Below are 13569 nucleotides of genomic sequence, written 5' to 3' on the forward strand. Positions count from 1 at the left end.
CACACTAACTCTTCCACAATGATCCCTAACCACAATGAAATCTTTGAAATACCAAAGAATTCAAAATACTGATTTTAAAGAATCTCATTGAGGTCCAAGAGAAAGTAAAAAATCAATACTAATCAGAAATACAATTCAGGATATGAATGAAAAATCTACTAAAGAGATAGATAGTTTTTGTTGTTTGTTTGTTTGTTGTTGTTGTTGTTGAGATGGAGTCTTGTTCTGTCGCCCAAGCCAGAGTGCAGTAGTGCGATCTCGGCTCACTGCAAACTCTGCCTCTGGGGTTCAAGTGATTCTCCTGCCTCAGCCTACTGAGTAGCTGGAACTACAGATGTGTGCCACTACGCCCAGATAATTTTTTTTTATTTTTAGTAGAGACAAGATTTCACCCTGTTGGCCAGGCTGGTTTCAAACTCCTGACCTCAAGTGATCTGCCCACCTTGGCCTCCCAAAATGCTGGGATTACAGGTGTGAGCCCACTGTGCCCAGCCTAAATAGTTTTTTTAAATGAACTTCTGTAAATGAAAAATTCACTTAAGAAATTATAAAATATAGTTGAAAGCTCTAACAATAGACTAAACCAAGCAGAAGAAAGAGTTCAGAACTTGAAGACAAGTCTCTTTTGAATTAACCCAGTCAGACAAAAATAAAGAAAAAAGAATTTTAAAAATGAACAGAGCTTTTGAGAAGTATGAGATTATGTAAAGTAACTGAACATATGAGTCACAGGTGTCCTGAGGAAAAAGAAAAAGTGAGAAGTTTGGAAAAACTATTTGAGGAAGTAATTGGGGAAAACCTCTTTAGTCTTGCTAGAGATTTAGACATCTAAATAAAAGAGGCTCAAAGAATGCCAGGAAGATACATTGCAAGACAGACTTCATCAAGATATGTAGTCATCAGACTATCTAAAGTCAACATGAAGGAAAAAAATTCTAAAATCAGTAAGAGAAAAGCATATAGTCATCTATAAAGGAAATCCCATCAGAATAACAGTGGGCTTCTCAGCAGAAACCTTACAAGCCAGAAGAGATTGGGTCTAATTTTTGGACTTCTTAAAGAAAAAAAAACCTGTCAAACACAAATGTTATATCCTGCTAAACTAAGCATCATAAATGAAGGAGAAATAAAGTCTTTCCTGACAAGCAAATGCTAATTCATTATCACTAGACCAGTCCTATAAGAAATGCTCAAAGGAATTCTAAAAGTCAAAATTAAAGTTCAATACTCACCATCATAAATACACACAAAAGTACAAAACTCACAGGTTTTATAAAACAATAAATTGAGACTACAGAGCAACTAGGTAAAAAATTAACATTACAACAGGAACAAAACCTCATATATCAATATTAACTTTGAATAAAAAGGGATTAAATGCCCCCACTTAAGAGATATAGATTGGCAGAATGGATTTAAAAACATGAACTAACTATATGCTGTTTACAAGAAACTCATTAATAAAGACACAAATTCAGGTAAAGGGGTGGAAAAAGATGTTCTACGCAAACAGAAACCAAAAGAGAGGAGGAGTAGCTATACTTCTATCAGATAAAGCACACTTCAAACCAACAACAGTAAAATAAAACAAAGGAGGTCATTATATAATGATAAAAAGATAAATTCAGCAAGAAGATATAACCATCCTACTAAATACATATGCACCTAACACAAGAGCACCCAGATTCATAAAACAACTACTACTAGACCTAAGAGGGATGAGAAATTACCTAATTGGTACAATGCACACTATTCTGATGATGGTTACACTAAAAGCCCAGACTTTACTGCTACTCAATATATCCATGTAACAAATCAGCCCTCGTACTCCTAAATCTATAAAAAAATTAAAATTTAACAAAAATAAATAAAACACATAGCTAAAACTAAAAAAGCAAAAACAAAAAACTATGCTAAATATTGGTAAAGATGTGGGGAAAAAAGTGAACTCTCAAATATTGCTAGTGGGGGTATAAAATGGTACCACTTTGGAAAACAATTTGGTAGTTTCTTTTTTTTTTCTTTTCTTTTTTTTTTTTGCATGCCAGAAAAAAATATTTACAGGAACTATGGAACACAAAGGTTTATTACATCCATAATTAACATGGAACATTTACTTATCAGTTTGATAAGGACAACACTGAGACCTCTTAGGACAGAGAGAAAGGGCAATTTTCAAAGGAAAAAAGCATAGTATATGCATATTTAATAAGTAAAACATACACATACCCTGTGACTCAGCCATTCTACTTCTAGCTGTTTATCCAAGAGAAATGAAAGCATATGGCTACACAAAGAGTTGCACACAGATTTTCAATGGCAGTTTTATTTGTAATAGCTAATATCTGAAAACAATCATAATGTTCATTGGGGGTAAATGGATAAATGATTACATATGCATAAAAAGGAATCCAAGCAATAAAAAGGAATGAACTATTGGTACACGAAACATATATGATTCAAAATAATTGCCTTGGATGGAAAAAGCCAAGCAGAAAAGTATTCATGCTGTATGACTTCATTTATGTGATATTCAAGAGAATGCCAAGAAAGCTACAAGAACAAATAGCAGGTCAGTCGTTGCCTGGGTATCATGGAGGTAGAGGGAGGGAAGGGAAGAGGAAAGAGTGGATACTGAAGAGGAATGAGAAACATTTTGAGAGTGAGGGATATATATATTATGTTGATTAAGGTAATGGTTTCACTAGTGCATCTTTTGCCAAGTTCATCAAATTATACACTCTAAATAATGCAGTTTAATGTACATCAATTATATCTCAATAATTTGGAATGAAAAATAAACTCCTCACAAAGAACAAAACCTCTAGGACCTTATAGCTTTCAGTCACAATATAGTCAGGCACTCAAAAAAAACTTTAACACAAATAAAATTCTCTTTGAATGCCATCTTAAACTCAATTCCATCCAGAGAAAACAACTTTTATTAGAATGACATGTGATTTGCATTTTTAGTTCATGCATTTACTTATATACACATACACATAACTTTTTTCACATAAATTAGAATCATTACTATGCATGTTGTTCTAAAATGTTGCTTTTTCACTCAAAAAATGTTTAGTAAGATAAAATCTGCTGTACTCTTTTCAACAGAAGCACAGAATTAAATCATATGGATGCACATCATTTTATGCTACTCTACAGAGTGGCAAGATTCTTTGTGCATATATCTTTGAGCACTTATTTATTTCTTTTTAAAGGTTTTCTAAATTTCCAGATCATCAACAAAGCATTAATTTGGTCAGTTAAAAAACAATTGTTTAACTTATATCCTTCTCTGAAAAGAATAATGTACAGAAAAGAATTATACATATATGAATAATATGTTATAAGTGTTCAGAAAGACATTGTATTTTAGGTGGAAAGACAGAGAGGTGACCAGACTGCTACATGCACTAAGATGAACCCTGATAGAACTAACACTGGAGGCTGTGAAAAAACAGCTAGGAGTACCCAGCCTTGGTAGAGCAGCATAATTCCTTCCTGTAATTCTTTCTCTCCAAATTGCCATACACTTCAGCAGAGTTTGCAGCTTCTCTTCTAAGTCTTTATCCTTCCCCCAAGGCATGCCTAGCACAGGACTCTTGAACAGTGATGCCTCAATTAGAGCTGCTAGCCAATAGATTGAAGATATGTTGGCACAATATCCTACATCCTCCTAATCTACTGGCTGAGCCCAACCCCACCTAAGAAGGACAATAAAGATCTGTGTTCAGAGTCATACTGAATAGAGACTTCTGGACTCTATAGAACCCACTGCCTCCTGATGAAGTCCCTACTGTTCACCCTTGCAGTTTTTATGCTCCTGGCCCAGTTGGTCTCAGGTAAACAGAATCTTGGGGAAGAAGAAACACTGGCCTAGAACAGGGTCCTGCACATGAAGTCCCTATTTCTAAGTGGTCTGTGGAAATGGGGTCTGGCTTCTCACTGGGAGCAGGGCTGAGATTTGTCCTACTTCTTCAGACCACCTCTGTTCTAAGAAACTTGAAGGCTCTCAGGGTAGAGCAGGATGTGTGATCGGAGCTGGGGAGGAGGGTAAGGCAAATCCCATAAAGTTGCCTCCAAAGGTAGAAATGATCTTGGAATCCCAAACTTCTATCCTGTCACTTTGGGTCAGTCCAGTCAAGCCCTGCCTCATTTCACTTTTTTTTTTTTTTGCCGCTGTTATTCCCTTCTGAGGTAACAATTATATAATATTACTTCCCCCAGTTTTCTCAGTCTTACAGAGAAGGTCTCTGATTTTTTGTTTGTTTGTTTGTTCTTAGATGTGGTTAACAGAACAGGGAAGGCTGTTTCTATATATGTATAGGACTGTAAAATGGAAAATGAAAAAAAAATTCTGTGTGGGAACTATTGGAAGTCTGTATCAGATTTCAGCTGTTTGTGTAAGCATTTCTTATTTTTAATTTATTCTGTAGCTTATATTTACAAAACCAAGACAAGAACACTGAAAGTGATTTAGAAATAAATTGGCCACATTTCATCACTGCTTGCATTTTTTCACTTGTAACCAACTGATATATGAGTTTATAACCTGCTTTATTTTTTTACCTACGATTCTATCAGGAAAATTTTCACAGGTCTTGAATATTCCTTGAAAATACAATTTGCAGTAGATGCTTATAATCCTGTCATATTTTTGTACCAATATTAACTTGGAGCGTCCTTAATTGTGTGTCATTTGGATTATTTTTTCTAATGTGTGAGTACTGTAAATAACATTGTACAACCTTATTAATATATCATTGTGAGATTCTGTTTGTATAGGTAAATTTTAGAAGTTCCATTGCTTGGTCCAAGGGTATTATTTCTTCTAAGTTAACTGGCACATATTGCCAATGGTTACTATTGGAGTATTTGTATTTTTAACATTTGTATTTCATATTTCTTGCAAATATTTTCAAATATATTGGTTGCTTCTAAAACGCATTATTTATTTGAGACACATAATTTTCATTTTCATGATGTCAAATCTATTGGTGTTTTCTTTGCATTCTTCCATTAACTTAGAAAGTCCTTCTCCATGTTGAGAACAGTCATTCACCTACGATTTTGTTTTGTACACTGGACTCAATCCCACCTTTTACATAAGGCACAATGAAATAAACTAACATTCTTTAGTATAATTTCCTAATGGGTTATATAATAACTCCATAGCCTGCCTCTAGAGATAGTAGTTTATATTCCCTAGAATTTGCAGAAATGTTCAAATTGATAGTGGATAAGAGGAAATTATAATGCTCTCATGGTTGTCTCAAAAGATGTTTCAGGCCTTTTTGCATCCTTGAAATTCTATGAGTTTAAATTGCCTGATTTCTCCCTCTGTCTCTGGAACATTAGTGACATACATCACATACTTGTATGTTGTCCTTTTTCTACACTTTGTGTGTGTGTGTATATATATTCTAACACATATGTATATATAATGTTAAAAACTCAATCATCAGAGGAGGATTAAACAGCTGATAAGGGATAATAGTAGTGGTAATAGCCTTCAAAAACGTTTGCTCTGTTCACTTACTGTCAATTACCTCATATTTCTTTCATTTATTGTACTTATCACAATCTGTAGTTATTTTGTTTATTCACTTACTTGTTTATTTTCTTTCTCCCCCTCTCCAATGTAAGGTCCTCAAATCGTGTCTTTCTGTTCATTGTTTTATTCCCTGCATCTTGCAGAATTCTTGACATGGTAGGCACTCATTATATATTTGTTGATTAAGTACAGTAATGAGTTAAGCAAGATAAGAAAGGGCTCCAACATCACTCTAGGGCCTCTGTGTGTTAAACCATGTGATGAGATATTTTCATATGTATATAATATGTACACATATATAGGCAAACCCTGCAGAATGTCTCCCTAACGAATATATTCCTAATACAATGGCTTTTTTAATTCTCAAAATTTTGTAAAATGTACTTATATCTCAATATCATATAGGTATATAGATATAGATGAAAATTTTTTATCTTTCCATAACTTGACATGACATTTTTAACCAGATAATATGTAAGACGAGCCTAGAGTTATCTTCTAATTTTTAGGATCTCAGAAACATGTAAGGGACATTTTGAAAATCTCACCAATTGGCAACAAAAGCCATATGTGTTTCAGTAATGGTGAGAAAGATGACAGCAATTATTTTAGCATTTCTTATTTTTGAAATGATAGTTTTTACTTCTGTTTAGGTGTTTGTGTTTTAGCTACATTTTAGGAAATTGGTTGGGGATTTTGTGTTCATGTATAATAACATGCTATATATTTTCCCATTTAAAATCATGGGAAATAGGCCCCTGGTAAGTGTTTGTATACAGAATTCTGATTTCAGAAATGAGAATCTCATACATATCTAAAGAATTCTATGTGTGTTTATATTTATAAAGTTTCACTTAATCCTCAAAGTAGGTATTTATGATTAGGAAAAACATGCTAAAGCAACTGGAAAGGCACTTGAATAAACAGTGCTCAAAAACCATTGCTGTTTTTTCTCCTCCTGTGATAAATACTTAGGCTTAATAATCTATATAATTCCCTTATTCAGGTAATTGGTATGTGAAAAAGTGTCTAAACGACGTTGGAATTTGCAAGAAGAAGTGCAAACCTGAAGAGCTGCATGTAAAGAATGGTCGGGCAATGTGCGGCAAACAAAGGGACTGCTGTGTTCCAGCTGACAAACGTGCTAATTATCCTGCTTTCTGTGTCCAAACAAAGACTACAAGAACTTCAACAGTAACAGCAACAGCAGCAACAACAACAACTTTGATGATGACTACTGCTTCGATGTCTTCGATGGCTCCTACCCCTGTTTCTCCCACTAGTTGAACATTCCAGCCTCCGTCTCCTGCTCTAGGATCCCCGACTCATTAAAGCAAAGAGGCTTATTCTGGTGTCAGTTTTCTCTCTACAGCCCCCCTCCCACTTTCCCTCCATTCAACAGTGTCTGGAAGGGCACCACAATTTCATTGCACTAGCATTTCTATGGTAGAAATGCAAATAAGATAGGGGCCAGGAACAAGTGAGGGTTAGTCCAAAACACCCACTCAGGAGATAGATAGTAGCAATGTCATCCTTGAAGACAGTTCTAGGCCCACAGCTTGCCATAGCAATTATCATCAAACTTCATGTACATCAGAAACACCTGGAGAGATGGCTAAAGCACAGATTTCTAGGACTCACTTTTAGTTTCCAGTTCTGCAGGGGAGCTTGAGAATTTGCATTGCTCACAAGTTCCCAGGTGATGCTAGGGCTGCTGGTCCAGGGACCACACTGTGAGAACAAGGATTGAAAGCCGACTGTGAATGTGATTTTCTACAGATTGAAGGCTGCATTTCCTATGTAGTTTTGGAGTAGATAGTAACACAAAATCATCCTACAGAATCCTCCTATAACAACCTGAGAATGCAGGTATTATAACCTCACTTTAGAGAATAGGAAACTTGATTTCTAAGCATTAGAAGAGTGGGACAAACTAAATTGACTACTGAGAACATTCTGTCACTGCACCATGAGGTTGCCCAATTTTCTTCTCACCCTGGAAACCCTCATTCATAGCTTCCAACTTAAATATGATGAAAGGGAGATCAAGAGCTCTATAATGTGTCCTGAATGTCAGGACAGGCACTCATCCCAAGCAATAGAATGTTTCCCTTACATTACATTACATTGGTGCTCTGCCTGCACCAATAAGAGAATATGACTGGGTGTATCATAGTCATCCATCCATGCCTCAGGCCCACTTCCCTGATAGTTGGACAGGGAGAATAGGCAATGCAGATGCCTTCACTTTCTGGACACTTACAGTAGCTGTGTTTGTCTTTGTCATCTCAGTTTGCTCACTTATGAAATGATAGCATTTTACTCAGTATCTTTCTCCCCACCCCTGTCATAGTACATCTTTCTGCTTCTGAAAATATAAGATTGGCTTATGTTTTGTGGGGTCAACTTCACCTTTGACCCCATAAGATCCTAGAGATTTAATGTAGAGATATAAAAGTTGGGAGAAAACATTGGTGGAAGGGTTTTCTCCACTATAGACACAAATCCGTGAGTGTCATCACAGACTCCTTTTCCTTCTTCACTTGATTCCAGTGAAGATCCATGTTCATTCTACCACCTCCAATAGGTACCATGACCTCTATCTCCAGCTGCTGCTAGGATGATTGCAATAGCCTTCCCATTGATTGCCCTGCATTCCTTTCACACTCATGCCTAACTATCCTCCACAGTGAGAGCCAGAATTATTTTTCTGAAACACAAATCTAATCATTAGACTCCCCTCTGGTATCTTTGCCTATAGCATCCTAAGACAACTTTTCAGTGCAGCCTTCATCACTCTTGGCGTTCAGAACCTGCCTTGCATTTCCAGTTTTACCTCCAAAGCAGTCTCACAGGGCATCTTGCTCTCCCGCCAACATACCTCTTTGTGATTGGTTTGAACTCACTGGATTGCTTCTGGTTTTGAGTTTTTGTACATACTTTTCTGTCTCCATTTATAACTGCCTGGAAAAAACTCTTTATTTTCTTCTGGAGGACTTTGATAACCACACTGTTCTACCCACAATAGAACTACTGCCATCATTTGTGCTCCACTGTTATGACTTACCCAGAATTTTAAGTCATCATGTCACATGCCTCACTCTGAATATCTGCTTATGTCTTCTCCCCTACTAGACTTTGAAATTTTATTTAGGAACAGGAACCATCTTATCTTCTCTTTCTCCTACCATCCCCTAACAAGATTCTATATTAATTCTTGTTGAATAAGTAAGAGGGAACCTCGAAGGCCTGAAAGATCTTTGGATGTTACTGAAATCTCATTTTTATTTATTTTAGATCTTCTCCAGGAAACAGGCTTCTGTCTCCTTTAGAAGACATATCTATGATCTATGTCTTTACATAGTAGAGGATTTTGGAGGGGTGGCTTGTCCCAAGTGGTAGGACATCATTGCCTCTTACACCCATGCTTATCTTCGTAGGCAGAACTCATGAACTCACACAAGAAGGTGGGCAGATGGAAGCAAGTTACTTCAGCAGAGGAGAATAGTAGGAAAAAACCATAACTTTAGAGTTGGATGTATCTGAGGTCATTCATGATCCCACCATATGCCCACTCTTGGACCAGAGACAAATGATTTCCCCTCTTTGAGCCTATGTAATTGAATTTGAAGAACAGAGAAAATACTTACTCCCACTCAAAGTACGTTGAGGGTTGCGAGAGTAATCTATTAAGATGTTAATCATATCATAGGGATTTAGCTGTAACAGGTTGTTCCCTGGATAAGAAACAGTACAGCACATTTCCTCAGGGCCCTGCCCACTGGGCCTTGGCTGCCTTGCCTGAGTATGGGTGATTATAGCCTATGTTTCACCTGGGGGAAGACTCATTAGGCTGAGAAGAGTGTAACAGAGTTGAGGGTCATGGGATCTCTTTGAACAGCCAGATGAGATTTTAAAGGCTTCTAGTAGAACTTGCTGTGCTTACTTTTCAATAATCACTTTGATCACTACCTTGAAAATATCTTAGAGCTATTATCACGTTGATTCTAGACGATGAATATAATCTCAGTGCTGCAGCCTGAAACATTGTCCTCCTGTCCTCTTGCCTTATATCTCACCCCTCCTTCATGCAGTGCTGGAACTTAGGTGGCAAATATTCTTTTCCCGCTTTGGAGTTGACTAATGGCATTAGGAGGCCAAGGGAAAAGGAATCTTTATTGTGTGAGAAATTGCAATGTGCCAAGCACATTAATACACAATTTCTTAAACAAAAGCATTGTATGATAATTATGACAACATGATTAAAGCTGAGGAACCTGGAGTAAAATGTATCTAGGGTTACATCTAGGTTTGTTCCTTACTACTTTTACTCATCATGTGGTCTCTATATCAATTTCTTCATTTGCAAGACAGGTATAATCATGCATCTATCTCTTAGAATCACTCTAAAAATTAAAATAGATAAGGCATATAGGGCACCATGATCTCTAGCACCAACGAAATTCTCAGAAATGTAGATTTTAAAAGGCGTATGAGATATAGGTTATTCTGGTTTAAAATATGAAACGTTTAAAAAATAAAATATGGGGAGGTGGAGCCAAGATGACCGAATAGGAATAGCTCCGGTCTACAGCTCCCAGCACGAGCGATGCAGAAGATGGGTGATTTCTGCATTTCCATCTGAGGTACCGGGTTCATCTCACTAGGGAGTGCCAAATAGTGGGTGCAAGACAGTTGGTTTAGTGCACTGTGCATGAGCTGAGCCGAAGCGGGGTGAGGCATTGTCTCACTTGGGAAGTGCAAGGGGTCAGGGAGTTCCCATTCCTAATCAAAGAAAGGGTTGACAGACAGCACCTGGAAAATCGGGTCACTCCCACTCTAATACTGCGCTTTTCCAACAGGCTTGGAAAACGGCACACCAGGAGATTGTGTCCCGCACCTAGCTCAGAGGGTCCTACACCCACAGGGTCTTGCTGATTGCTAGCACAGCAGTCTGAGATCAAACTGCAAGGTGGCAGCGAGGCTGGGGGGGAAGGGGTGCCCGCCATTGCCCAGGCTTGCTTAGGTAAACAAAGCAGCCAGGAAGCTCGAACTGGGTGGAGCCCACCACAGCTCAGTGAGGCCTGCCTGCCTCTGTAGGCTCCACCCCTGGGAGCAGGGCACAGACAAACAAAAAGTCAGCAGTAACCTCTGCAGACTTAAATGTCCCTGTCTGACAGCTTTGAAGAGAGTAGTGGTTCTCCCAGCACGCAGCTGGAGATCTGAGAACAGGCAGACTGCCTCCTACAGTGGGTCCCTGACACCCAAGCAGCCTAACTGGGAGGCACGCCCCAGTAGGGACAGACTGACACCTCACTCGGCCGGGTACTCCTCTGAGACAAAACTTCCAGAGGAACAATCAGACAGCTGAATTTGCGGTTCACGAAAATCTGCTGTTCTGCAGCCACCACTGCTGACACCCAGGCAAACAGGGTCTGGAGTGGACCTCTAGCAAACTCCAACAGACATGCAGCTGAGGGTCCTGTCTGTTAGAAGGAAAACTAACAAACAGAAAGGACACCCACACCAAAAACCCATCTGTACATCACCATCATCAAAGACCAAAAGTAGAAAAAACTACAAAGATGGGGAGAAAACAGGGCAGAAAGACTGGAAACTCTAAAAAGCCGAGCGCCTCTCCTCCTCCAAAGGAACGCAGTTCCTCACCAGCAATGGAACAAAGCTGGATGGAGAAGGACTTTGACGAGTTTAGAGAAGAAGGCTTCAGACAATCAAACTACTCTGAGCTACAGGAGGAAATTCAAACCAATGGCAAAGAAGTTAGAAACTTTGAAAAAAATTAGATGAATGTATAACTAAAATGACCAATGCAGAGAAGTGCTAAAAGGAGTTGATGGAGCTGAAAGCCAAATTTCGAGAACTACGTGAAGAATACAGAAGCCTCAGTAGCCGATGCGATCAAATGGAAGAAAGGGTATCAGTCATGGAAGATGAAATGAATGAAATGAAGTGAGAAGGGAAGTTTAGAGAAAAAAGAATAAAAAGAAACGAACAAAGCCTCCGAGAAATATGGGACTATGTGAAAAGACCAAACCTACATCTGATTGGTGTACCTGAAAGGGACGGAGAGAATGGAACCAAGTTGGAAAACACTCTGCAAGATATTATCCAGGAGAACTTCCCCAATCTAGCAAGGCAGGCCAACGTTCAGATTCAGGAAATACAGAGAACGCCACAAAGATACTCCTCGAGAAGACACATAATTGTCAGATTCACCAAAGTTGAAATGAAGGAAAAAATGTTAAGGGCACCCAGAGAGAAAGGTCAGGTTAGCCACAAAGGGAAGCCCGTCAGACTAACAGCTGATCTGTCAGCAGAAACTCTACAAGCCAGAAGAGACTGGGGGCCAATATTCAACATTCTTAAAGAAAAGAATTTTCAACCCAGAATTTCATATCCAGCCCAACTAAGCTTCATAAGTGAAGGAGAAATAAAATACTTTACAGACAAGCAAATGCTGAGAGATTTTGTCACTACCAGGCCTGGCCTAAAATAGCTTCTGAAGGAAGCACTAAACATGGAAAGGAACAACCGGTACCAGCCACTGCAAAAACATGCCAAATTGTAAAGACCATCGAGGCTAGGAAGAAACTGCATCAACTACTGAGCAAAATAACCAGCTAACATCATAATGACAGGATCAAATTCACACATAACAATATTAACTTTAAATGTAAACGGGCTAAATGCTCCAATTAAAAGACACAGACTGGCAAATTGGATAAGGAGTCAAGACCCATCAGTGTGCTGTATTCAGGAAACCCATCTCACGTGCAGAGACACACATAGACTCAAAATAAAGGGATGGAGGAAGATCTACCAAGCAAATGGAAAACAAAAAAAGGCAGGGGTTGCAATCCTAGTCTCTGATAAAATAGACTTTAAACCAACAAAGATAAAAAGAGACAAAGAAGGCCATTACATAAGGGTAAAGGGATCAATTCAACAAGAAGAGCTAACTATCCTAAATATATATGCACCCAATACAGGAGCACCCAGATTCATAAAGCAAGTCCTGCATGACCTACAAAGAGACTTAGACTCCCACACAATAATAATGGGAGATTTTAACACCCCACTGTCAATATTAGATCAATGAGACAGAAAGTTAAAAAGGATACCCAGGAATTGAACTCAGCTCTGCACCAAGCAGACCTAATAGACATCTACAGAACTCTCCACCCCAAATCAACAGAATATACATTTTTTTCAGCACCACACCACACCTATTCCAAAATTGACCACATAGTTGGAAGTAAAGCTCTCCTCAGCAAATGTAAAAGAACGGAAATTATAACAAACTGTCTCTCAGACCACAGTGCAATCAAACTAGAGCTCAGGATTAAGAAACTCACTCAAAACCACTCAACTACATGGAAACTGAACAACCTGCTCCTGAATGACTACTGCGTACATAACAAAATGAAGGCAGAAATAAAGATGTTCTTTGAAACCAATGAGAACAAAGACACAACATACCAGAATCTCTGGGACACGTTCAAAGCAGTGTGTAGAGGGAAATTTATAGCACTAAATGCCCACAAGAGAAAGCAGGAAGGATCCAAAATTGACACCCTAACATCACAATTAAAAGAACTAGAAAAGCAAGAGAAAACACATTCAAAAGCTAGCAGAAGGCAAGAAATAACTAAAATCAGAGCAGAACTGAAGGAAATAGAGACACAAAAAACGCTTCAAAAAATTAATGAATCCAGGAGCTGGTCTTTTGAAAAGATCAACAAAATTGATAGGCCGCTAGCAAGACTAATAAAGAAGAAAAGAGAGAAGAATCAAATAGATGCAATAAAAAATGATAAAGGGGATATCACCACCGATCCCACAGAAATACAATCTACCATCAGAAAATACTACAAACACCTCTATGCAAATAAACTAGAAAGTCTAGAAGAAGTGGATAAATTTCTTGACAAATACACCCTCCCAAGACTAAACCAGGAAGAAGTTGAATCTCTGAATAGACCAATAACAGG

At 38.2% G+C, this 13569-nt stretch overlaps 1 protein-coding gene across 1 annotated transcript; it reads left to right on the forward strand.

The window, feature by feature from the left end:
* Window positions 1-3748: 3748 nt before the first annotated feature.
* On the forward strand, window positions 3749-6903 carry DEFB126 (defensin beta 126). The gene is made up of 2 exons (XM_032142729.2): window positions 3749-3845; window positions 6564-6903. The coding sequence occupies exons 1-2, from the start codon at window positions 3788-3790 to the stop codon at window positions 6842-6844; spliced, it is 339 nt and encodes a 112-aa protein (XP_031998620.1). The 5' UTR covers window positions 3749-3787; the 3' UTR covers window positions 6845-6903.
* Window positions 6904-13569: the final 6666 nt, after the last annotated feature.

Source organism: Hylobates moloch, unplaced genomic scaffold (genome assembly GCF_009828535.3).
Source record: "Hylobates moloch isolate HMO894 unplaced genomic scaffold, HMol_V3 SCAFFOLD_21, whole genome shotgun sequence".
Lineage (NCBI taxonomy): Eukaryota > Metazoa > Chordata > Mammalia > Primates > Hylobatidae > Hylobates > Hylobates moloch.